Source organism: Acanthopagrus latus, chromosome 5 (genome assembly GCF_904848185.1).
Source record: "Acanthopagrus latus isolate v.2019 chromosome 5, fAcaLat1.1, whole genome shotgun sequence".
Lineage (NCBI taxonomy): Eukaryota > Metazoa > Chordata > Actinopteri > Spariformes > Sparidae > Acanthopagrus > Acanthopagrus latus.
In genome coordinates, this window is record NC_051043.1 from 27,063,859 (window position 1) to 27,086,014 (window position 22,156).

General features: G+C 40.0%; 3 protein-coding genes and 2 long non-coding RNA genes across 8 annotated transcripts; 3 read left to right on the top strand and 2 right to left on the bottom strand.

Moving 5' to 3' along the window:
• The first annotated feature begins 1,469 nt into the window (after positions 1–1,469).
• On the top strand, positions 1,470–2,977 carry LOC119019792. The gene is made up of 2 exons (XR_005075154.1): positions 1,470–2,680; positions 2,771–2,977. It is a non-coding gene; the product is annotated as an uncharacterized LOC119019792 (long non-coding RNA).
• Positions 2,687–4,546, bottom strand: c5h2orf68 (chromosome 5 C2orf68 homolog). The gene is made up of 4 exons (XM_037098666.1): positions 4,409–4,546; positions 3,406–3,521; positions 3,173–3,318; positions 2,687–3,083 (listed from the first exon to the last, which is right to left on the bottom strand). Exons 1-4 carry the CDS (start codon positions 4,516–4,518, stop codon positions 2,961–2,963), a joined length of 495 nt encoding a protein of 164 aa, XP_036954561.1. The 5' UTR covers positions 4,519–4,546; the 3' UTR covers positions 2,687–2,960.
• Positions 4,238–9,314, top strand: usp39 (ubiquitin specific peptidase 39). Of its 4 annotated transcripts, none has more exons than XM_037098661.1 (14): positions 4,238–4,301; positions 4,966–5,049; positions 5,372–5,453; positions 5,560–5,654; positions 5,749–5,885; positions 6,295–6,447; positions 6,548–6,773; positions 6,860–6,934; positions 7,175–7,242; positions 7,462–7,650; positions 7,867–8,009; positions 8,155–8,290; positions 8,402–8,488; positions 9,039–9,314. In XM_037098661.1, the coding sequence occupies exons 1-14, from the start codon at positions 4,253–4,255 to the stop codon at positions 9,087–9,089; spliced, it is 1,575 nt and encodes a 524-aa protein (XP_036954556.1). In that variant the 5' UTR covers positions 4,238–4,252; the 3' UTR covers positions 9,090–9,314. The 4 variants fall into 4 exon arrangements, with proteins under 4 accessions (XP_036954556.1, XP_036954557.1, XP_036954559.1 ...); XM_037098662.1 differs by having other exon boundaries at positions 5,375–5,453; XM_037098664.1 differs by lacking the exon at positions 4,238–4,301 and adding an exon at positions 4,531–4,546 and having other exon boundaries at positions 5,375–5,453.
• Positions 9,315–9,317: 3 nt separating this feature from the next.
• Positions 9,318–13,036, bottom strand: sftpbb (surfactant protein Bb). Its single transcript, XM_037098665.1, has 11 exons — positions 12,879–13,036; positions 12,625–12,677; positions 12,424–12,498; positions 12,054–12,179; positions 11,842–11,973; positions 11,681–11,761; positions 11,403–11,586; positions 11,165–11,307; positions 10,962–11,042; positions 10,110–10,220; positions 9,318–9,838 (listed from the first exon to the last, which is right to left on the bottom strand). Exons 1-11 carry the CDS (start codon positions 12,928–12,930, stop codon positions 9,800–9,802), a joined length of 1,077 nt encoding a protein of 358 aa, XP_036954560.1. The 5' UTR covers positions 12,931–13,036; the 3' UTR covers positions 9,318–9,799.
• Positions 13,037–18,632: 5,596 nt separating this feature from the next.
• LOC119019793 lies at positions 18,633–21,678 on the top strand. Its single transcript, XR_005075155.1, has 2 exons — positions 18,633–19,197; positions 21,155–21,678. It is a non-coding gene; the product is annotated as an uncharacterized LOC119019793 (long non-coding RNA).
• The last annotated feature ends 478 nt before the right edge of the window (positions 21,679–22,156 follow it).

Here is a 22,156-nt window from a genome sequence, read left to right on the forward strand (position 1 = left end):
TTTCTACCAGTATTTGAGACCAAACAAGTGAGCTGAAACCTAGAAGTTGTGGATGCAGAAAATCTGAGCTCTACATCTGACGTGTCTCCAGGCAACATGTACAAAATAAATAAATAAAAGAGTAAAAAGGATGTAAATATGCACATTCATCCTAGAAAGTAAATATTTATCAATTCAACAAAGGGCACACACAGGGCGGTACTACTGTGTATTTTTTGTGCTAGACAGTGGAGCTATGCTTTCAATTTTTACAGACCAACTGAAAAGTTTAGTGCCACAGTAAATACGTGTAAAGTGACAATGTGATGTAGACCACGAACAAGACAGAAGACTGTCGAAGTAGAGAGCTTGAGAACAGTGTGAACACTGTGAAGAGGCTCCAACTTCTGTTAGTGAAACAACAGTTTAAATAAAAAGGCAAATTTTTAAAAGGAACAGACTGTTAAGATAAAGTAGTCGCCGTTATCTGTTTCTCTGTAATGTTTCAGTCGGCCAGAGATGAGTACAAACAGGTCTAATATAAGCACAATAAGGGCTAATAATATGGCAATGTAAATGTGTTACATATTGCTAACAACATAACATAATGTGTTGGGTAACATTCAAAATATTACCAAACACATATTCGCCAGGTGTCCCGTCTCAACAAGTCCTTTCAGCACACGGCTTACATGTTTTCAATACATTTGTTACCTGAGGGGTTAACTTACAAAAGCGCAGGTGGGTTATTATGTAATAGTAGTTATGTACAGGTGCAGTGCGGGGGGGAGGTGTAAAGGTGTGATTGGGGGATTTTCAACCAATTGAGATTTGGTGAAACAGGAGTTATTGCATTGAGCAGCAAAGTAGGTGACATAGGAATGTGTCTCCCCCCTCGGAGCTCCAGTCACATGCTGACCCAAAGAAAGAAAAGTGAGCTGGAGGATGGGCGTCAGCGAGACCTGGGGGGAGTGCCTCCGCTCCACCAATAGCACCGCAGAGGCCGCTCCTCCTGGATGAGGCTTTGCATAACACTTGGCGTGGCATGTGGTCAGAGGATGAAGTTTGCATACTTTCATGCATTAATGAAAACAATGAAATAATCTCTTACTACGGGGGTTAATCAACGGCCCGTCTGTCCAAATGTGAAGGCGGCGTTGTTTTTTTCCACAGCCAGGGTGACGATCAGGGGACAATGAGTCTGCTTTTTATCCGTCTGATGGCAGTGGATGATTAACTTCTTTTTTTTTTTTTCTTGTTTGTTTCTTATTTGTATCCTGAGTGCATCCCTGGCTGGTTCAAACTTGCTGGGTTTGTCCCAGGTAGACAAACATCAGTAGCAAATGTAACACTAACAATCTAATCTCTCGAGCTGGAGGGTGTTAAAATTAAATTAACAAAGTCTAATTCCACAACAGGCCATGTACAAGCAAAGGCAGTTACTCATATAAGAATGCTGCACTGGCTTTTTAGTCATTAAATACTAAAGAATACAAAATAAAGTTCATGTATGTTGCACTGCATACAGTTTTAATCAAAATGTAAACTGGATTTGGAAAGGCTCGGTTATGAATGGTGGCATTTGCTGAGCTCTGAATTGGGCTGCAGTGAGAGGTCACCTGGCTGGACGCACAATAGAACCTCTTATCTTGTGTAATAAGTCGAGACCAGGAAGTGATCGCTGTGAGATAAGCACCAGTGACTCTGTCACCAAAAGGCTTCGCTCTCCAGTTTCTACCTTTTGGGATACAAAGTAGTTCACATTAAAAAAAAAAAAAAACTAAAAAAAAAAACCCCATTGTCCTAAAGTTTCTCGACTGCAGAAGAAAATATGTGACATTTTAAAATGATGGACAAGAAAGCGGTTCTTGTTAATGAACGAATAATGTTTAAACACTTGTCTTTAAAATCAAAACACACTGTTATGCATAAACGGACAAAAGTCCCAGTTGTGGGAAGCTGAGACACATAAAAGACTGCAGAGTGGAAAAGAAGATTCATACTGCCCTCTGCTGATGGACATGAAGTTTTCTGTATTTTTGCCTCATCTCAATACTAAATATATTCCAGCTAATATATAAGTCAGGATAGAAGTGATCAAATTCATTAAAAGTTCCGATCTGTTGTGTTTTTAAAACATATTCAGACACTCTGAAAAAAACATTCACATTTTATGGCTGTTCGGTTTCATACATGCACATCAAGAACACATTTGGACAGAAATAAATGGCTTTTATGTATATGTCTTTTTATATGTAAAGAATTGTTTCCTCCAAAAAATATTACAGTATCAAAAATAAAAGCATCTCAACAACCGAAAATAAATAAGAATATTGAAAAACAACAAAACACGGTTGCCACACAAACACATCGTCATGGCTACGTCCACTAAACTGAACAAGATTAAAAACAAAATTCTCATATTTTTAAACATGAGTTCGCTGATAGATCGATGTTCTGTTCACAGCATTTTACAAAAAAAAAAAAAAAAGCATACACCTCATTTATAAAAACTAGATCTTTGTAAACAAAAAATACAAGACATAGTCAGCTGAGGAGGAAGGTTATCAGAGCTCTTTGTCAGAGAGCACCTTCGCCTTCCTGGATTTAACTGTTAGCACGCAAGAACATAATTTCATAGGTCCATTCAACTTGAAGTGTCCCTTAAGTTATGAATAGGAGTATGAGGTAACAGTCCAAGGTGAGTGAAATGTAGTAAACATGAACCTGACAGTTAACGCCCAACCACACTGTCTATGATAAGTGCTATTTCTTCTCCTTGAAAAAATAGAAGACGGCTTTGATTGTGGCTCATCAAGTCTCTACCGACAGTCACTGTACATGTTCCCGGAATCGGCACTGTGTCCACAACACTGTCAACAGTGCTGATGCTTTGGAGGAGCACTGGACTGCAAATGAAGTATTGCTCAACTTTGCCTGTATTCCCTCTGTAATCTCGGTCTACAGTTCGAGAATATCACTCAGCGTTTGTCTCGTCGTTTGTCCATTTCTTTTCGAATTCGAGCGACTAGCGCTGCCCTCATGGCTGAATCTAGGATGTTCTTCTCCGCAACACGTTCCACCACCTTCTCAGGCTTATCCTCCTGAAGAAACAGAGAGAACATGGATGAATAAAGAACTAATCAAAGTAAAATAGAGCAAGATCAGGAGAAATATACTCAAAGAGATTAACCTTGTGCACAAGGAATGAGGTAATGGTGCCAGAGTCCGCCTGATAGTCCAGCCAGAAGAGCTCAGTCCCATGGGTCTCTGTCTCCGTGCTTGACCCGCTCTCGTTCCACTCCTCAGCCTCTGCACCGGCTCCTGGCTCGGATCCATCTGCAAAATTAGCACACACATGCATAACATCTCCTTGCTGGATTAAGTGGATTTACTGCGGGCAAAACACAAAAAAACATCACTTACGTCTGCGTCGAGGATGGTACACCTGGATATCAGGTCGACGGGGTCGCCTAGGGGTTGTGGTGTGCCTCCGCCGCTGAAGCTCTTTGGCTTGCTTCACCTCCTTATCATAGTCATCTCTTAAAGAGACAAGAAATACAATTTTGTTATTTCTCAGACTTGTATTACTTGTTATATGTGTTTTAAACTCTTCTAAACACGTAACACTTCTGGCGTAGTTATTGAAACACCAGCAATAAGGTAATCTTGTTCATGATTTTGCTGTTGTTTACTGAAGGATAAGTTGCAATCCTGATCCCCTAACTCAAACAACCAGAAAAGATCATCTACAAGATATTAAGTTTTAGTCTGAGCTTCTTCATTATATCTTCTTTTTCTACCTTTAAAAGTAAATATCAATTAGTCAAGCCTTTTCTGTGTATTGACTTCAGTGAAATGCATTTCAGAGAGAAATGTACGCTGACAGTCTTAAACCAATTCTCATCTTCATGAAGCAATACAGTGTACATGGTTTTTGAGTGAAGTCTGACACAACCATCAACCAGTAGAGATAACAAACAGTGTTTAGCACCACAATATGAGGTAAAACTGCCTCCTACGTTTGATTCCACTAAAAATAAGCCTCATGTAGCTAAGAACTGTATGGAGGAATATGTGCAGCTAAAGCAACATCTGATAACAGTAAGTTGCAGTGATTTACACCATGACACCAATGAAAGAAACCTGTAACTTTGATTTCTTGTTTTGTTTTGTCTCCAGTTACCTAAATTAAGGATAGCTTTGGCCAAAAGGCCTGTCCGACCTTTTTTATATTCTCATATCAAGCCTATACGAGAGTTTAATAGTCACCATGTGTCCTGTCATTAAACATATCTCCACCATCAGATCAATATCTATAAGTAAGTAGTTGCAGATAGCTCTAGATATTGTGGCTAGATGCTATGACTAAGCTAGCTAGCTAGCATGCTAGGAACTAGCCTAAGCTAACGATAGTTGAGGGAATCACCTAGCAATCTGGTTCCTCCGGATATGGTGCAGGAAGCCGTGGCTCATATCCAAACGGCCCGACCGCTTGTATTTCAGATCGTGAACCTCATCGTCCCTTAAAATATCCATTTCTACAGACAGGACCAGTACGGTGACGGTATTTACGATGCTAATGTTTGCAACAAGTCCCGGTCATATCCACAAATAACTGACAAAAAGCTAACGTTACATGCTAGCTAATGATAAGTTGTTGGCCAGTTGTAACGATCCCGGAGTTTACAAATTTCTAATAACTTAAAAATGGCAATAATATTTGCGAGAGAAAACGTACGAACACACCAAAGCAGAAGATATTGATAAAATTAAATTAAAAACCATGTTGTCATAAAAGTAAAGCCCGTATCACATTGGGTTTGGGTTGAGTTAGCTTCAAACTCCGGGTTAGGTTTTGGTCGGCCATTCGGTGGCTCCGACGTACAACCACCGCGAGTTTCGACAGACGCGCACGGTGCTCGACCCATTCACAAAATAATTCAGCTTAATAAAGTTGCACCGTCTTTTTGTTTTGACATCAAGCTCGCAGGCTAACTGCTATGAAGCTTTCTCTGAAGCGAGAGCGAGAGGCTGAGGTGGACGATGATGACGACGACGAAGACAGGGGTGAGTTTATTTACTTCGAAACGTCCCTGCTACGTTCGATTAGCCGGTAGCTAATGTTTCTAGAAGCCAGACGATAGTGTGTTGGATTGTTATCACGGGACGGTCCGGCTCCACACGGGCGGGTCATCCAGCGCCTACTACCTTGTATTTTTGACTGGCTCAAAAAAATGCACCGCCCCTCGATTTTAATTTGTGTTTGAAATCCATCATCACCTCACAGCCGCTACGCTACGTTAGCTAGCATGTTTTGCTAACTTGCATTCAACTGATTTTTTTTACCAGATATGGGTCGACTCTACTTGTTTTGTTTCCCTTAATATTGCAGTGACAGCCAAAAAGGGCCGAGGACGTGCCGTAGAAGACCGGAGAAGCCGCCACTGTCCTTACCTAGACACTATAAACAGGCAAGATAAAGTTAAATGTTTATAGCAATGTCAATGCTAAATGCTAGTTAGCACTGTCCTCTGTAGCTCTGCAGGTGATTCTCACTTTTGTCTGTTTATCCACCAGGAGTGTGCTGGACTTTGACTTTGAGAAACTCTGCTCCATCTCCCTCTCCCACATCAATGTCTATGCCTGCCTTATATGCGGGAAGTACTTTCAAGGTAGGTGATTTATCTGACACCAGAAATAGAACATCTTGTTGTGCTTGGACTGATTTTTTTTTTTGTACTTACACTTATGTGTGCTTGTTTGTAGGTAGAGGTTTGAAGTCCCACGCCTACACTCACAGTGTGCAGTTCACCCATCATGTGTTCCTCAATCTGCACACTCTCAAGTTTTACTGTCTGCCGGACAACTACGAGATCATTGACTCTTCACTAGAAGACATCACGGTAAGTGAAGTCATGGTGTCACAGGCTTATTATAAGTCAGTATTATTGTACTTCATAGCAAACGCTGAAACGATATTCATGTTCAGCATCATACATACTTGACATCTGGACTGAACAGTGTTGTGGGTTGAGCTCAGGGGTAAATAATCAATATAATATTGGAACTGTGTTATAAAACTGTGTATTTTGGTTATCATTATATCAATTATACAAGTTAAATATCATCTGATCCTGGTCTTACACGTTGTATCACAATCAAGTTATGCAATATCCAGACATCATAAGTTGAATATAGTTTCATATAATCAAGCGTCAAACTGGAAGTACTACATTATTGAATCAAAAATACGGTACGGCACAAAATGCTTTTGTCCTGATAACTTGACGTTTTCCCCCTTCCTCTCTGCAGTATGTGTTGAAGCCAACTTTCACCAAACAGCACATCTCAGGGCTCGACAAGCAGGGCAAACTGTACCGAGCCTACGATGGTACCACCTACCTGCCAGGAATTGTCGGGCTAAACAACATCAAAGCCAATGACTACGCCAATGTAGTGTTACAGGTATGAATTACTGCCAACAGGGACCTTATTTGGACTTGGCAGTTAACTTAAAATAAATAAATAAATCCCAACCCCTTTGATAATTCCCTATTCTTCTCAGGCCTTTTCCAATGTACCACCTTTGCGAAACTACTTCCTGGAGGAGGAAAACTACAAGGGGATCCGCAGGCCACCGGGGGACATCATGGTCCTCTTGGTACAGAGGTTTGGTGAGCTGATGCGCAAACTTTGGAATCCCAGAAACTTCAAGGCCCACGTGTCTCCCCATGAGATGCTGCAGGCTGTGGTGCTGTGCAGCAAGAAGAACTTCCAGATTACCAAGCAAGGTAATGCTGTAGTTGTCGACTTTTTAACACATGCTTCCCTATAGAGATGCGGCCATGGTGCTGATCATTTGTTCTCCTTTCTGTAGGGGATGCTGTGGACTTCATGACGTGGTTCTTGAATGCTCTGCATGGTGCTCTTGGAGGCACAAAGAAAAAACCATGTGAGTAGGAGGAGAGTTATTGGGGTTTGATCTTTAACTCTTTAGATGTAGACTTTAATGTGATATTCAGTTTTGCCACATTAATGGTAAAGCCAAAAAAAAAAAAAAGGGACACAGTTTTATTTTAAATGTTATATCAGTTGTTTTCTTACTCTAAGGTTGAATTTATTTTAGATTTAGCATTTTGAGATTCAAAATCTGAATTGACCTCTGTTTTCATTTGTCTTTGTGCCGTCACAGCAATCATTACAAAAGCATTTCAGGGCTCCATGCGGATCTTCTCCAAGAAACTTCCACACCCTGACTTGGTGAGTTTCTTGCTTGTGATATGAAATTGTTAATTGTTCATTCATCATCGTTAAATACTTGGAACTAAACTTGAAGCAAAGAGAAAACATCACCAGGAGGAAGATGATTATTTTCACTTGCCCTCAAATCTTTAAATGTGCTTGCAGTCAAAGAATGGTTTACTTGTTGAATCCCTGTGAAGACACCAGTTTAATATGTGTTTCATGTTTAATTTCCAGCTACCAGAGGAGAAAGAGGCATTGCTTGTGACAGAGGAGTACCAGGAGCAGATGTCTGAGTCCACCTTCCTGTTTCTCACCCTTGACCTCCCAACAGCTCCACTGTACAAGGACGAGAAGGAGCAGCTTATCATCCCACAGGTCCCTCTCTTCAACATCCTGGGCAAGTTCAATGGCAGCACAGAGAAGGTAAAGATTAGTTCACATCTTCTTGTCTTAGATATGACGTGACTGTGACATTAAAGAATATATGGGAACATAACTTGTTCCCCTGCAGTGATCTTTAGAGAAAATTAGAAGATTACGTTTCAACAGCCTCATTCTTTAAAAAAGTGTTATAACCTGCAGCAGCGTTTTGCAGATAATAAATATATATGTAACCTTTCCTGTCTCATTTACATTCAGGAATACAAAACCTACAAAGAGAATTTTCTCAAAAGGTTCCAGCTCACCAAACTGCCTCCGTACCTCATCTTTTGTATCAAAAGATTCACCAAGAACAACTTCTTTGTGGAAAAGAACCCCACAATTGTCAACTTCCCTATTACGTAAGTGCTAAATGGCGCCTGGATCAAAGTGGATGTTAATAGTAAAGAGTGGTTATTATATATTTTAACTCTCATGAGAAGTTATGACAAGGACCAGTGTATGTCTTCCTCAGTATAAACACGCACTTGTTCATGTTGTCAACAGGAATGTAGACCTGCGCGAGTACTTGACAGAGGAAGCTCAAGTTACGGAGAAAAATACAACATATGACCTTGTCGCCAATGTGGTGCATGATGGGAAACCCACTGAAGGAGCGTACAGGATACATGTTCTGCATCATGTAAGTTGCATTACAAACAGCCATAACTTATGGGTTTGACTATTTTACCAGTTTTGTTTCATTATGAGGTCAAATGATGTCACATCTGTCATAATCTTTGTGTTTAATCAGGGAACTGGGAAGTGGTATGAGATGCAGGACCTGCAGGTGACTGACATTCTCCCCCAGATGATTACACTGTCTGAGGCCTACATCCAGGTACGTCCTCCCACTCATTCTGTCCAGGTTGGAAAGTGTAAATAATGCAGAGCCCTGACTCAATACCTCCCCTGTGCAACATGAAATGACATGACAAATTAATCACATTTTGAACAAGGTCAGGGTAATAATACACATTATAAGAACAAAGTATTAGGACACTGACAGCAGCTCTCAAAACCCTTTATCAGCTGAGTCTCATTTCACACCTGATGTGATTTTAAATCATTGTGAAGTAGAGGTGCAGCTACCTATACTATTGTTTTCATTATTAATCAATATGGTGATCATTTTCACAATTAATCATTAATTTATTTCGATGTCTTTATTTGATATGATGTCTTATCCAACAGCAAATTGAAATTAAAAGACCAGTAAATATTTGCTGAAAGTTGCTTGAAACTTGAAGTTAATGATTAATTTCCTGTTTTTCCTTTCGATTGATTTCTATTATCAGTTGATCAGCTAATCACTGCAGCTCTGTTGTATAGTAAAACTGAGAGAATTGCATAGAGCTCCTTTTGCAAACAAATGTTTTTCTCTCTCTTAGATCTGGAAGAGACAAGAGAGCGATGACACAAACAACCACACAGGGGTGTGAGTGAGGCAGGATTTTCCTCCGTGTAAATGGCCAGAAGCGTTGTCATCATTTTGTAAATGAAGTGGGTATTTAAGTGATATAAAGTAACAGCAGAATATGGAACGAGAGCATCAGGACTTATTCTTAAAAGCCGCAAAAAATAAATGTAAATGTCACTGTTTTTTTTTCACTGTTTTATGTTTTTACTATGTGGAAGTTTCTAAATAAACAAGCTCCAGGACACAAGTCTCTGTTTGTATGTTGACTTTTAATGACAAACCTTCGAATTCAATCTACTTTTTCATGTGTATATGATTATCATAGAACAGCAACGAGACAACAGCACATACAAGCAGCTCTGAAACTTTGTTCAGCAGTTGTCCAAATAGTCTTTAATACATACTTATCGCTCATCTTTTTCAATGAGGGACAATGTTTCCATGTTCATTATAACATAAATAAAGCGGTGTGCCGACTATCATAGTTCACAAAACTGTTAATGACTACAGGAACTGATGTTTCAGACTGAATCCCAGCCTCAGTCTTGTGACACTTCATGCAAACCGGAGTATTTAACAACCACTGTTTTATGGCTGACTGACTGCGAGATGTAAAACAAAACAAGCTGATAAGAGCATAACATTTATAAAATCTTTCAGTGCAATAATACGTCTGTACGTAAAAAGAAAGTAGTTTGTTGAGAGCTTCTGTTTTCAGAGCTGCAGGTGGCTTCACTTCTTCCACATGTATTTCTTACAGAACGTCTGGTTCTGCAAATAAGAACAGTAAAAGGATGTGAAACAGATTAGAACTGTTAAAGATCACGTTTGTACTTTCAATTATACTTAGGCGTTAGACTGCTTTTCAGTGTCTGAATTCAATGTACTCAATTACTGCAATGATACTATTGCATCTAAAGTAGTGCGGTGCAGATCTGTAGCCTAAAATCTCTCTAAAAGACAATCTGGAAACAATGGGCTCATGGTGATAGTTGGGAAAGGCTTATAATCATCAGCTGAAATGGCAATAACGTGAACTTACACCACACTCCTGAGCAGTTTGAATGTTTTTGCACCAGTAGCTCGGCCCCCAGGTACAAGGATTCCTTCCCAGCGGCTCCACCTTCTTCGGCGCAGCGCACAGCTCAGCTCTCTGCAGGACAGATGGGAAACCGTGAAAACCAACCAGATCACAGAATGATATGTGTTCACACGAGTGTTATAGTGGCTGCACTGTGTTCATGATCAGTGCAGGGAGGAATTGGGGTTCTTTTTCTACTTTTAAAATCATGCAGATCAACCAAAGTCTGCAGAAAAGAAGTTTGCTTTGATTTATACAAATGTCCCTGCAGACAAATCCTCTCGTGGGTCTCTAACATTCTCTAAGGTTGTTGGTTTTAGTAATACTTTGATATTAGGAAGCGCATATTAACCATTAACTAGTTGCTTATTAGTAGGCATATTACAAGCATACTGGCTCTTTATTACACAAGAGCGTCACAAAACATCAGTCTGGTCCTAAATGAAACCAAATACATGTGTATTCTCATGGAAGAAATCGTCTGTATTTGAATATGTTTGGTATTGAGGAAATACAGAAGTAACTGGAAGTGATAAATTATGTCACTCTTACACTGTGAGACTGGGATTAAGTTACTGACTACCTTTCTTACCGGGCAACCAGTAACTGTATTGAAATACATTTTTAAAGTATCCTTTCCAACTCTGTTAACTGGTAAATCCCCTTGTAGTTGTAGAATATGATATGCAGAATAAGGCATCGATAAGGCATTGTTGGTATGTGTAACCTGAAGTAAAGTGATTCCTTTTCACCTCCTGATGAGATTCGTCATTGTACACGTGCATGTGAGGGTTTGAAAGAGCTTTTTCTTACGTCACAAGCATGTGCACCGTCCATCTGGTTCCCCAAAACCTTCAGCAGACGGGAGCCATATGTTTTGGTGAAAGCCTCACACTGAAAAGAGTGCAAGAGTTACTTTTTTACATCTTTTGTATTTTCAAATTACAGTGATTTGTGAAAGGTTTTGCCAGCTGGAAGCATACTGCGGGGTATTTAGTGTTAGCTGGGGGTCAGACCTTGGGGATGGCATTGGGGTGATGGACACACACAGACTGGAGGAAAGAGGAGGTCTGAGGTTCGGTAGAGTTTGGACCCAGGTGAAGTCGGCTCAGCACAGCCAGCGTGCGGCACGACTCGCAGTCCGAGGGGAGGAACACCTCTGAGGAATAATCGGAGCGGTGGAGGTGTGAGGTTCAGGTCATGACGATGACACAAACGATCGTGGAATGTATTTATTACACAAATCCAACTGACCTGGAACTGTTTGGTCCTCGAACAAACAGAGGTGCAGGAGAGTGCATACAGTGTGAGGGGCAGCGGACGATAAGAGGAATTCGACTATCTGCTCGCCGTATTTGGAGACAAAGTCATCACATCGCTCTTTGTAGCTCTCCGGTACAAGATCGCAGATCTCTTCCATGAGCTTCATCAAAGCGTCCTGCAAAGACATGAAGAGAGGATGGTAGCGTCGACATGATGTGACGTAAAGTGAGGGATGTGTGCCTGAAGTAATAAGGAAAAAAATTAGTCACCTCAGTCATGTTTGTGGGCAACAGGGTCTCCAGTTTCTTCATGATGAACAAACACAGGGCGCAGACTGGGCCGGACACCTCCTGCAGACAGGACAGGCTGATCAACAGGAGCACAAATGAAAGTTTCATTTCCACTTTCACATCAGCTTTCTCATGCTCACATGGTCGCCAGTGGCTGTGCTGAGTTCAGATGTGGATACGTCCTTGTTGGCAGAATCTTGGGGAAGTTTCTGCAGTTCCTCCTTCTTGTTGGAAGCACAGAGTCCGAACTCCACACACGTCTCTCCTGGCTTCTACGCTCACACATATTACCTCGTGTTAGATGAGGACCCAAGTGTTCATATGAAGAAGAACAAATAGAGGCTGAACTCACCAGGTGACCAGGGCTCTGCTGCAGGAGCTTCGGCAAATGCATCTTCACCTGTGAGTCGCAATCTGAGACGCTCTGGTCTTTGGGGAGGCGCTGGCACAGAGCATGCAAGGTTTCATAGACGGTCTCCTGCAAGAGAACGGTAGTTAGCGCGTTGTGGATACTTGTGTTAAAAATGTGTTTTTCTACACAAACAGACACTTGGCAACTGCAACATTGTGAATGGCCATTTTAAGGTTGAAATCAAGACGTTAACAGGGAGGATAACATCTGTTGGGTGTGGCAGCCAGCTCATGTGGTCAGCAGAAGGGGAAGTAAAAGTAAAAGAAAAAAAAAAAAAAACATACGGAGGGTGATTCAACAACATCCTCACCTTCGTGTCTCTGCTGGAGATCATGTTGGTGGACAGGCGGACGATCTGGTTGCACTCGGAACACATGTCCACAGTCTGAAGAGCAGAAAACACAGTGAGATAACACGCCTGACGATGTGAATGAGACTTACTGACTGAGCTCAGTGTGTATATTAGTGCAGCAGGTCCATGTGAGTGTGTGATGCACAAACACAAACTTACCAGAGATTTGTGTCTGAAGACTGACAAAGGGTCTATGATGAACCTGGACTCACCTGAAATACCCGCAGACAGACAGAGAAATGAGACAGACAAATACAATGAAAGAGGACATTTTTAAAAGCTGTAACAATGTGCAATAACGCTCCAATGCACGAATTGTATGTAAAACTGTCATAAATCGCACGATAACAGCATTACAGAATAATTAATGGCGGCTGATCAGGTGACAGTGATGCAGTGATTTCTCATCTTACCGGGCCACACGGACACCGCGACGACCAACAGGAACAGAGCGGCTGCCGACATGATGTGAAGGAGCACAAAACAATATGCAGAGCTGATGATCTATAATAACACCAGTGATGTCTCTCTCGGGTCGCACCGGAAATGCAGTTTGATCGTTGCACCCAATTGGAACAGCTGATGGAATGCGCAGGCGCAGTGGAACTAAATAAATAAATAAATAAAACAAAGGAAATAATTGAAAATAAATTATATCGCCAGGGTACTGACTTGATTTTGTTTTAAAATTGATTTTTTAATTCTATTTTAAAATTATAATCTTGTATTGTTTTTCGTAATCTATCATAATGTTTTTTTTCTTTTCTTCCTTTTTTAGACGTTTCTTAGTATAAATCCACTGCAGTATCAGTACGAAGGTTAAGAAAAAGGACCCCTGAACGCATCTGAGTTCCCTGGGTGTCAGTGAAGGCATTACGTCGTTAGATGGCGCGCCTGTGATTGGCGGAGAGCGAGGGCGGTTGGTTGTTTTTCTTCCGGTTTTGAGATGAGCTGAAGCTAACTGCAAATATGTGTTTTAACGAAACACAGAACCATTAGTCGTTTACCTACTGTATAATTCTATACATGCCTTTAAAAAATAAGCATAAAGACATAACGTATGTTTAATTAGATTAAATATCCTACAGATATTTAGCTTCCTTATGTGTTTGACTTCCTGCTAGCACCTGAAGTTTGACAGTTTAAATTACAGACGATGTGAATGAGGCGTGTGCCTGAATTAATCTGTAGTTTAACTGACAACTCATATTGAAACAGTTGATGAAAGCTACTACAGTGTCCAGAAGATGGCAGCAGAGCAGCGGAAGCTCACAGTACTTTGAGTTGGCCTCTCTCCAGTTTCTTGTAAATGCTTTTGGTTCAGGTTCTCAGAAGGCAGAGGGTTTTGTGTCACATGGCTCCATGAGTAATATACCTTCTTAAATGCAATGTGTTCACTAAGGCTGAAAAACAAGAATTAATAAGACAAATAAGTAGATGTGTGACTCAAGTCCATTAGTCCAACATTTTTCTTGGTCAAGTCACTTCTTCCCTTCACCAAGAAACCTCAGTGTTGCCTGTAGTATCCAGTCTTTGTAAAGAGGAAAGATGAGGTATGTGTATAACAATGAATTTTATTTGTTTATTGAGATTCAGTTGAAGAAATGTAATCAAACAAACAAACTAGCTAACAAAAAAATATATATATCTATTTGTAAAAGCTTCCTTAAAGGTGCTATATACAATATTCAGCAACATGTAATATATTCATAACATTGTTAACAGGAAATTAGCCATCATGTCTACTCTGACCTGTAGAGTTATTTAACCATCAAGTTAATTTTGGCCAAGAAGAGGAAAAACCAGCTCGAGTCTAGTTGGGGCCCTTCAGCAGCTTGTGTCACGTAACTTCCAATGCAGAAAAAAGTTGCTGTCAGGACATTTTTAAAATACTGACAGCCAGACAACAGAAAAACTAAACTGGAAACAAAATGAAATGAAATGAATACACAAGTCATCTGAGTCATCAAGTCTCATGTTTTTAACTTCCAAGTTAAAGTTGAGTCCCAATCAAATCAGCTCTAAGCTAACTCTGGTACAATACATGTATGTTTAATAGTGTACATTGTCCCTCGACAAATAAAATTAATACAATTACAATTAAAACAGTCAATTCAAGTTAAAGTTCCAGTAATACAAGTCCACATCTCTGTTTTTAAGGTACCAAAAGTTAAAGAATTATAAACACATGATAAAATATACATGTCACAAAATTAGGCAGACTACACAAAACTGTGTTAACGTTGTGCTGGTGATATGCAATGTGTCAGGGTGATGCAAAAGAAATCTGAGGAAACTGTGTAAAACAAGGGAGAGTCAGAGTTCACCTTCCTGACAAAAATAACTTCATTTTTAAACAGAGCATTTCAAGGAGAAGCTGCTGATGGACCAAGTTATGTCGCTTTCCAGAGCAGAAGGCCCACAGAGACTAAAGATGTCTATGTGTGGACCATGTCAGATTCTCAGTGATGTGGATGTTCAGGTAGCTGAAGGTGTTTTTGTCAATTCGCAGAGGTCAGTAGTTCATTCACTGCCTCCTCTATAAGCCCAGAACCAGCGTCTTTGTTGTGGTGAAGTTCAGTGTCATTAAAGGCAGGAACACACCGGCCTAGCCGTTGGACATCTGAAGCATTTGGGGTGACTCAGACGAGGTCGGGAACAAATGTGTTCGGTGTGTTCAGCTGTGTTGGAAGCTTTTGGAACATCGCGGACGTTGTCTGCTCCGATTCAACGTGGAGGAGGCTGGCTGTCGACCGTCCGAGCCATTGGATTTCTCTGATTGGTGGTGTGCTAGCGAATCAGCACTGTGTGCACTTTGTTTTTCTATGCACTCCGTTCCGTCATTTCTTGTTTTCATGTTTTGGAGTACTGGCACGAGACTAGCTGTTACGTCTGTTTTCAACGAATTAATCGGTGTTTGTTTGGTAATGCTTCGCTGCATGTTTGTTAATGCTTCGCTGCATGTTTGGTATGCAGCTGTGTTTGTCTGAAATAGTTAGGTTTCGTTTTGATCAAAAGTAAAGAGAATTGTGTGCATAAACCTTTCGTCCAGCATCTTTACGCTTTAGAGGTTGTTGGCCTTCCACCACCGTCACATGGTTGATGGCTTTCAGGCAGGCTTCTACAGAGAGCAGTGAGCTAACCTGCATTGATCGACAGTTAATAGTTTGGTATCAATTTATTTGTTGTCAGTTTTTATGATGTTGTATCAGTGGAGCATTCTGTATTTGGAAGCTACGGTGTGGCACTCCCATGTGTACTTGTTTAGAAAGGCTCAAGTGGACTGAAGTTGATGTCATTATTATCTTTGGCATTTCCTTTTGTCAAACATTTACCCTCATCAAAGCCAAGAGACTGAAAGCTTGACTTTAGTATTGAATACTTACTTTGGGTGGAAGTTTCCACAGATTTTCCTAATTTATTATTTATCCATTGAAAATAATAACATCATTAGACTAGACTGACACTAATGTTAAATAGACCCAGTGGTGCACAACTCCTTTTAATTACCCCCCTTTAATTTAATAAAGCACAATCCAATATTAAACTTGATAGCCCTGTATAACTCTGAGATTTACACCACCCATAACTGCTTAACCATAATTTACACTCACCTGATCTAGGATCTGCATCAAACTGTACTTATTGTTACCAGCCACCTGCATACACCTGATGACCAACCAATCAAAAAAACGGATTCGGGTGAAAACATAACTTCCTTGTCGAGTGTGAAAATAGTCCATTGCTTCTCAGTGAGGCAATTATCTATTCAGTTGTGTTGCACTCAATCACAATATTTTCGAAACCACTGATGTGATACCGAGAGCCTCCTTCATATGCGCTTTTCAAGAACGTCTCTGTTATTAAATTAATTATATCAGGTAATGACACATGTACCTGTGCAGCTGTATTGTAGCCTCTGTGACCAGTTTATCTACATTTACTTTCAAGTTATGACTAATCTGTTCTTCATTGTTAAGAAGAATGTGTTATGTCATCGCAGCTGTAGCTAATTAAACAAAAGCAAGACCACAAATATATTTGACAAAGTTAAGATTGCTTGTTTAAAATATTTCTTTTCATAATCAAGTCTCGTCATCAGACATTTGAAAAAGGTATCCTTAATTAATTGACCATAGTCACACACATTTATTTCCTCTTGCTTTTGTGCCATTGCTCAAAGAAAACAGGAGCGCTGAGTTTTCATTCACAACACAATAAAGTTAAAATACATTTTTAAAAAAAATTTTGTTTGTGTTAGTGAAACACCAAACCTCTCTGGTATTACAGACAGGGATGTATAAAATACTGAGGTCACATGGCCTGTGCTGCTAGAAAAGTAGTTTCAGTAATTTTTAACTTAAACATTTTGGGGAACATATTTATTAAGAGTACAGTATACAGAGGACATGACCTCTGTGTCATCAGTATGAGCTACTATATATCATGTTGAACTGGGAGTGCGCCAAGAACAATACCCCTTTCAAATCCTATAATTACAGGGTTACTGATGCTACAGTGGCATGTTTCTGTTTAAATAAACACACGTACACACACCTTGTACTTACTGACCTTTGAAACATGTACAACAGTGCAGTGTACATTACCTGAAACCTAAACAAAGCTGTATCATGTTACAGAATGAACGATTACCTCATAATTCAACATGCAGAATATCGTCTTTCCATTGTGTCTGCATCCTTTTGCAGCCGTTTCTCCTGACTCTATAATTAGTGAGTCAGTAATTTAGTTTGTCAGGTTTAGTCTGTATTTGGGACAGTAGGTCAAGGACTGCAGACAATGCAGTTTACAGGTAACAAGCTTAACACCGCAAACAGTCTGTGACACAATCCAGAGAGAGTCTGTCTTGTGAAAAGAATGCTGCAGTGCAGATGAGCAAGATACCTTGTAAACCAAGATGAACCAGAATGTATGAATGTAATGAAGGAGTTCTCTGTTGCTGGGTGTGACACGTCCTGTTGAAAAGCTGTGATTAGTTGATCAAAAATAGAGAAAATAGAAATACACTCTTGGTGGTGATGGGCAGAACTCGATAGGCCCAATCAGTTAACTTAGTCTATATTCAGAGACGTTTTGGGTCAGAAATGTGAGCACAACTCTTATGAGATCAACCACAAACATCATCCCTCATCTTAACTGTGGCCTTTCACTAATTCACTGTCTTTCATTTTGAGAATATTTCTCCTTCCTCTTTGTCTTTCTGCCATTTTCTCCTCCTCTTAAAAAACTCCTAAGGCTCTTAAAAGTCAACAGATTGTCACCTTAAGGGGGATACACACGATAACGATAATCGGGCTGATTTCGCTCCGATTTGACCCCTTTCTAACCACGGCAGATTATCTTCTGTTTTATAAGATTATCCTATATGATTATCCTGTGGTCTGTGGTGTGTTAAGAGTCAATTTGTCCCAATAATTTGCTTGGAAATGGGTCGCAGCCAACGATCGTAAACGTTGAACTTGTTCAATATTTACGAAAAATCTTCATGAGTGTGGGGAAAGCCGACGACTCCTGAGTCACTACTCCATGAAATGTGACGTGAAATGCAACGTAGCTGACTGAGGAACCTAAATAAAAACAGAGACGAGATCTAACTTTTCCTATGGGGGTGTTTGAATCAGCCATTTTAATGTTTTTAATAGGTTTAGCGTCGGCAGATAATCTTCATGTGAGTGGTGTCCTGTGCTGAGAATATTGGAGCACACAATACGATGAAGCTGATTTTTTTTTTTTTTTGATGTGTTGGGCTCTACAGATAAAAAATCTTTTAAGATTTATAAAATCCTTACGTGTGCACCCCCCTTTAGGAACTTTCTTAAGGGCTCTCTTAAGATACTTCATGAATAACTTTTTTCTTTACAAGAAGCTAGTCTCAATTTCATGCTAGCACATGGATGCTTTATGAACACGGCCCTGAAATACAGACATAAAATACACATCACATATTTTGAAGCAGAACATCAGATGCGATTCATAATTATGTGAACTCATGCAATAGGTTTTGAACAAAGATACTAAAAAACATATCAAACCTTGTTTTTTTCTTTACCTTTTTAAAAAATGTGTTTGTTTACTTGCAGGTATGCTTTGCAGGATATGCTGGTCTAAGCTGATTGTTCAGTCCCATTGACAGGTTGTTAAAAAAAAAGACGCTACTGGATGGTGGCTAACAGACTGAAACACTCATCATTCAATCATGCTTCTCCAGAATTGTAGGTACTCAGAAACGCATTACACCCAGCAAATTCTAAGAAAACACAGGTACGTGGCTGGGAGGGCTTAACAGTAAACATTGCTGGCTTGTTTAAGGAAACTAAAATGCCACACGCAATCGTTAAACTTACTTCCCCAATCGAGCTGGTGGAAAAAAACAATTAAACTCATTGTTTAGGCCTGATGGAGGATGCATATTGAGAAGTGAAGCATCTTGTTTCCTTGTCATCAGAGTGCCGATCTGGTACTTCTGAGAAAGTGGCTAAAAGCTTTTGGACATTTCAGTTATCTTGAAAACCTGAGTTCACCTGACTGGTGTTAGAGAATGTGGGGGAACTCCAACAGTATCGCACAAGTCTGAGAACCAGTAAGATTTAACATGACAATTAACATTAGTTTTGTTCTCATTCACACATCTTGTCTGACTAGCCACATGACAGTTTGTTTTGCAGGTGAATGTCCCCATGGAAACCGCAAGGATGTGTTTTATACTTCTTGGTATGTTGCCTCAATCTTCTATCATGTTTTATTTGTATTCAGCTAATCCATTTCCTCTAATATTGTGAGAGAATAACCCACCAAAATGTTCAAACAATTTACATTTGTACTCAGAAAGATGATGCAGAGGAATGATTTCTGTCCCTTTTCCATCATATGATACCGTGAGTGTTAACTGTGTTTTGTTAAGTGCAACAAGTGTTGGTGAACCGTAGCCTCACATTTCCCGTTTGGGACCTTTACTTTCCTCATTCATTCCTCGCATTCATTCCTCGCATTCATTCCATTCCTTTCAATCACATGAAAACATTTGCCAGAAGCACCAATGAGTTGTCAACAGGAGACGCCCAGACTATTAATTCCCAGCTTTTACTTCCTTGTCCCTGCAAGCTGATTCTGTCTTGAAATTCCATAAAAGGATCGCTCATGTTCTTGAGGTCGATATAAAAACAATTTAAGAATCACACAGTATCAATAAGAACAGAAAATATCATTCAAGCCACATGTAAAAATCAGCAGCTAAGTGAAATGACTTTAAACATGGAGATGGAAATATCAGTATGGAAAGAAAAACAAAATCGTCACAGACAAACAAAAATGACATACAGAAAGTGAGATCATTGTGGTTGAATGCTTTTAAGTTTTTGTTATTTTAAGTTTGTCTGTCACAGGGGACACGTTTAGTTCCATCAGCCACTTTTATCATCAACTAAGAAAACTACATAAATTAATTCAAATTAAAACGTGCATTGTTTGTCCTCTAGAAAATGGTTTCTAAGACGGGGATAGATAATCAGGTCTTAAATTTAAGCACAGAATATATTCGGCAGTTAAGAAACAATCATTTGGGTTTAGAGGTTATTTATCACATCAAATGTCAAAGAGGTTGAATTTGCTTTCTACAAAAACTGAACTTTACATTTCAATCCACGTGCATAAAGCTCAGGTGGATTGAAATGTTGTTTGCGTGGATCTAAATAAATCTTCCATTTGTACTATTCCTGTGAGCAATGTTGATGAGTCTTGTTGTAGGAGGTGTTAAATATTAAGAAACGTATTCAAATTATTCTCAAAGTGTCATGTCATGTCATTGTCCATAGCCGCTTATCCCTTTCCAAGGGGTTGCGGGGTGTTGCTGCTGGAGCCAATCCCAGCCTTGTCTCAGGGCGAGGGCAGGGTACTCCCTGGACAAGTCGCCAGCTCATCGCAGGGCCCTCACTGATGAGCAATGTGCCTTAATTGGTGCAGATTTGTTATTACAGTTACAATAGTTAGATAATAACACCAGCTCACTCGATGACGTGTGAAGGCACACCGGGCAAACCTTACCAACCTGCTATGGCTCTGTTTTCTTGTCTCTGAGGTTTTAGATAGAAATCATCTGTCACACACGGCTCGTGGGTGTCATTGAGAGATTAAGCTCCACAATGAAGTGAGAAATTACGTGCTAGGAGCTGCTGAATTTTTCCGATATAGGAGTCAACGTATTTCTCAGCGTATACTGTATATCTTATATTGGGTTGTGCTCTGCTTAAGCTCATGTGTACATGAAATATTACCACACCCACGAGCTTCAGTGGTCATTACTGTTGAGAAGGTGCCACAAAATCAGAGTAATCTTGATGTTTATGTATGAACATTATCATCTAAATAAAAGGTATATAGTTATCTAGCAATTAAAACTAACCTGAGAGAGAGAAAGTTACACTTTGATATTTTATATTCTCTCTTAGCATGTGAACAACCTTTTGACACCTTGCAGACATCTTGACCCCCCGGCTGAGAACAACCATTATAAACATGCATTTCCAAAAGGAAACATTTCAAATTATTGTCCATACAGGCCCGGTTCTAGACTGCCTTGATTGGGGGGCAGTAAGAAATGTTGATTGGTCACCAACTGCTACTGTGTTGAGTGCCATAGGGATGACTTTTTTTTTTTTTGCATGCCTACCAGACTACGATGCCGACCCAAACGCAAGCATCGCTGATTCACCATGGTTCCATCTGTGAAGCTCTAATGGGAATTCTTTTTCTGGATTGATGAAGAAAACAAATTCTGCGGCCAACAAATTCTTGATGTTAGTCTACAAACATATTTTCTATTTAAATGCGACGCTACAATGTAATTGTCATTTGAATTTTTTTTTTTTTAAATTATTTGTATTATTATCTTATAGCATCTTCTAGGGTGCTAATGTTACAAGTTTTCAAGTTTGGAGTAAAAACAATAACTATATTACAACAAATTTTTCACAGTTACAAGTTTTTTTGTGTTTTGTGTTTGCCTACAGCGCGGCTCATGATCGTGCAGCTCTCTCGTTCAGATAGCCTGCCGGTTTGTGGATGGTGGTAGATGTGAATGGAGGATGAGATATTTAGTGGTGGGGCAAAATGTAGGTTTCTTTGTAAACTGTTAAGTAATATGTGACAATGCGATTTTGTAAACAGTGCTAAAAAAATAAATCTCGACTGACTGATTGATGCTATATTATTGTGCAGTACTTTCTCAAGCTTTGGAGAGTCGTGTGTGCCTGCCTGGGTTCCCTGTTTCTCCCTGCTTGATGCCAGCACCGTCAGATTAGCCACTGTCGGAGGCTCTAGCTCCAGGAAGTAAACAGTGACAGGCGGTGCTAACCTGAATTTACGGGTAATGGAGTCCCCTCTCACTACCGTGTATTGTTTAATCCTGTCGGTTCAGACGCAAAATGTGGCTGTTGTTCGACTAGCATTTACATTGCTGATGCTAACTAGCTGTTATTTGGGCACTACAGTGTGCAGGGCACATGCAGTAGAACTCAGCCATTCTCACGCATTTTTCCCACAAACTGGCAACTACCAAGACTTGATGCTGACAAAACACAGATCCTACGTGATACTAACAGGGTTACACTATTGGCTCACAAACTTTGTTAGAAGCTGGAACAAATTCTAACATAATGATTACCAAATGATAAAC

Excerpts from the sequence above, each read along its gene's own strand:
- usp39 (XM_037098661.1), top strand. The coding sequence starts at position 4,253 with ATGTGTCCTGTCATTAAACATATCTCCACCATCAGATCAATATCTATA. Across the intron at positions 6,448-6,547 it reads ACGCCAATGTAGTGTTACAG|GCCTTTTCCAATGTACCACC; the intron begins GTATGAATTACT and ends TATTCTTCTCAG. Across the intron at positions 8,010-8,154 it reads ATTGTCAACTTCCCTATTAC|GAATGTAGACCTGCGCGAGT; the intron begins GTAAGTGCTAAA and ends TGTTGTCAACAG.
- c5h2orf68 (XM_037098666.1), bottom strand. The coding sequence starts at position 4,518 with ATGGATATTTTAAGGGACGATGAGGTTCACGATCTGAAATACAAGCGG. Across the intron at positions 3,522-4,408 it reads CGGAGGAACCAGATTGCTAG|AGATGACTATGATAAGGAGG; the intron begins GTGATTCCCTCA and ends TGTCTCTTTAAG. Across the intron at positions 3,084-3,172 it reads CCTCATTCCTTGTGCACAAG|GAGGATAAGCCTGAGAAGGT; the intron begins GTTAATCTCTTT and ends CTGTTTCTTCAG.
- sftpbb (XM_037098665.1), bottom strand. The coding sequence starts at position 12,930 with ATGTCGGCAGCCGCTCTGTTCCTGTTGGTCGTCGCGGTGTCCGTGTGG. Across the intron at positions 12,678-12,878 it reads CGCGGTGTCCGTGTGGCCCG|GTGAGTCCAGGTTCATCATA; the intron begins GTAAGATGAGAA and ends CGGGTATTTCAG. Across the intron at positions 11,308-11,402 it reads CGAGGACCAAACAGTTCCAG|AGGTGTTCCTCCCCTCGGAC; the intron begins GTCAGTTGGATT and ends ATTATTCCTCAG.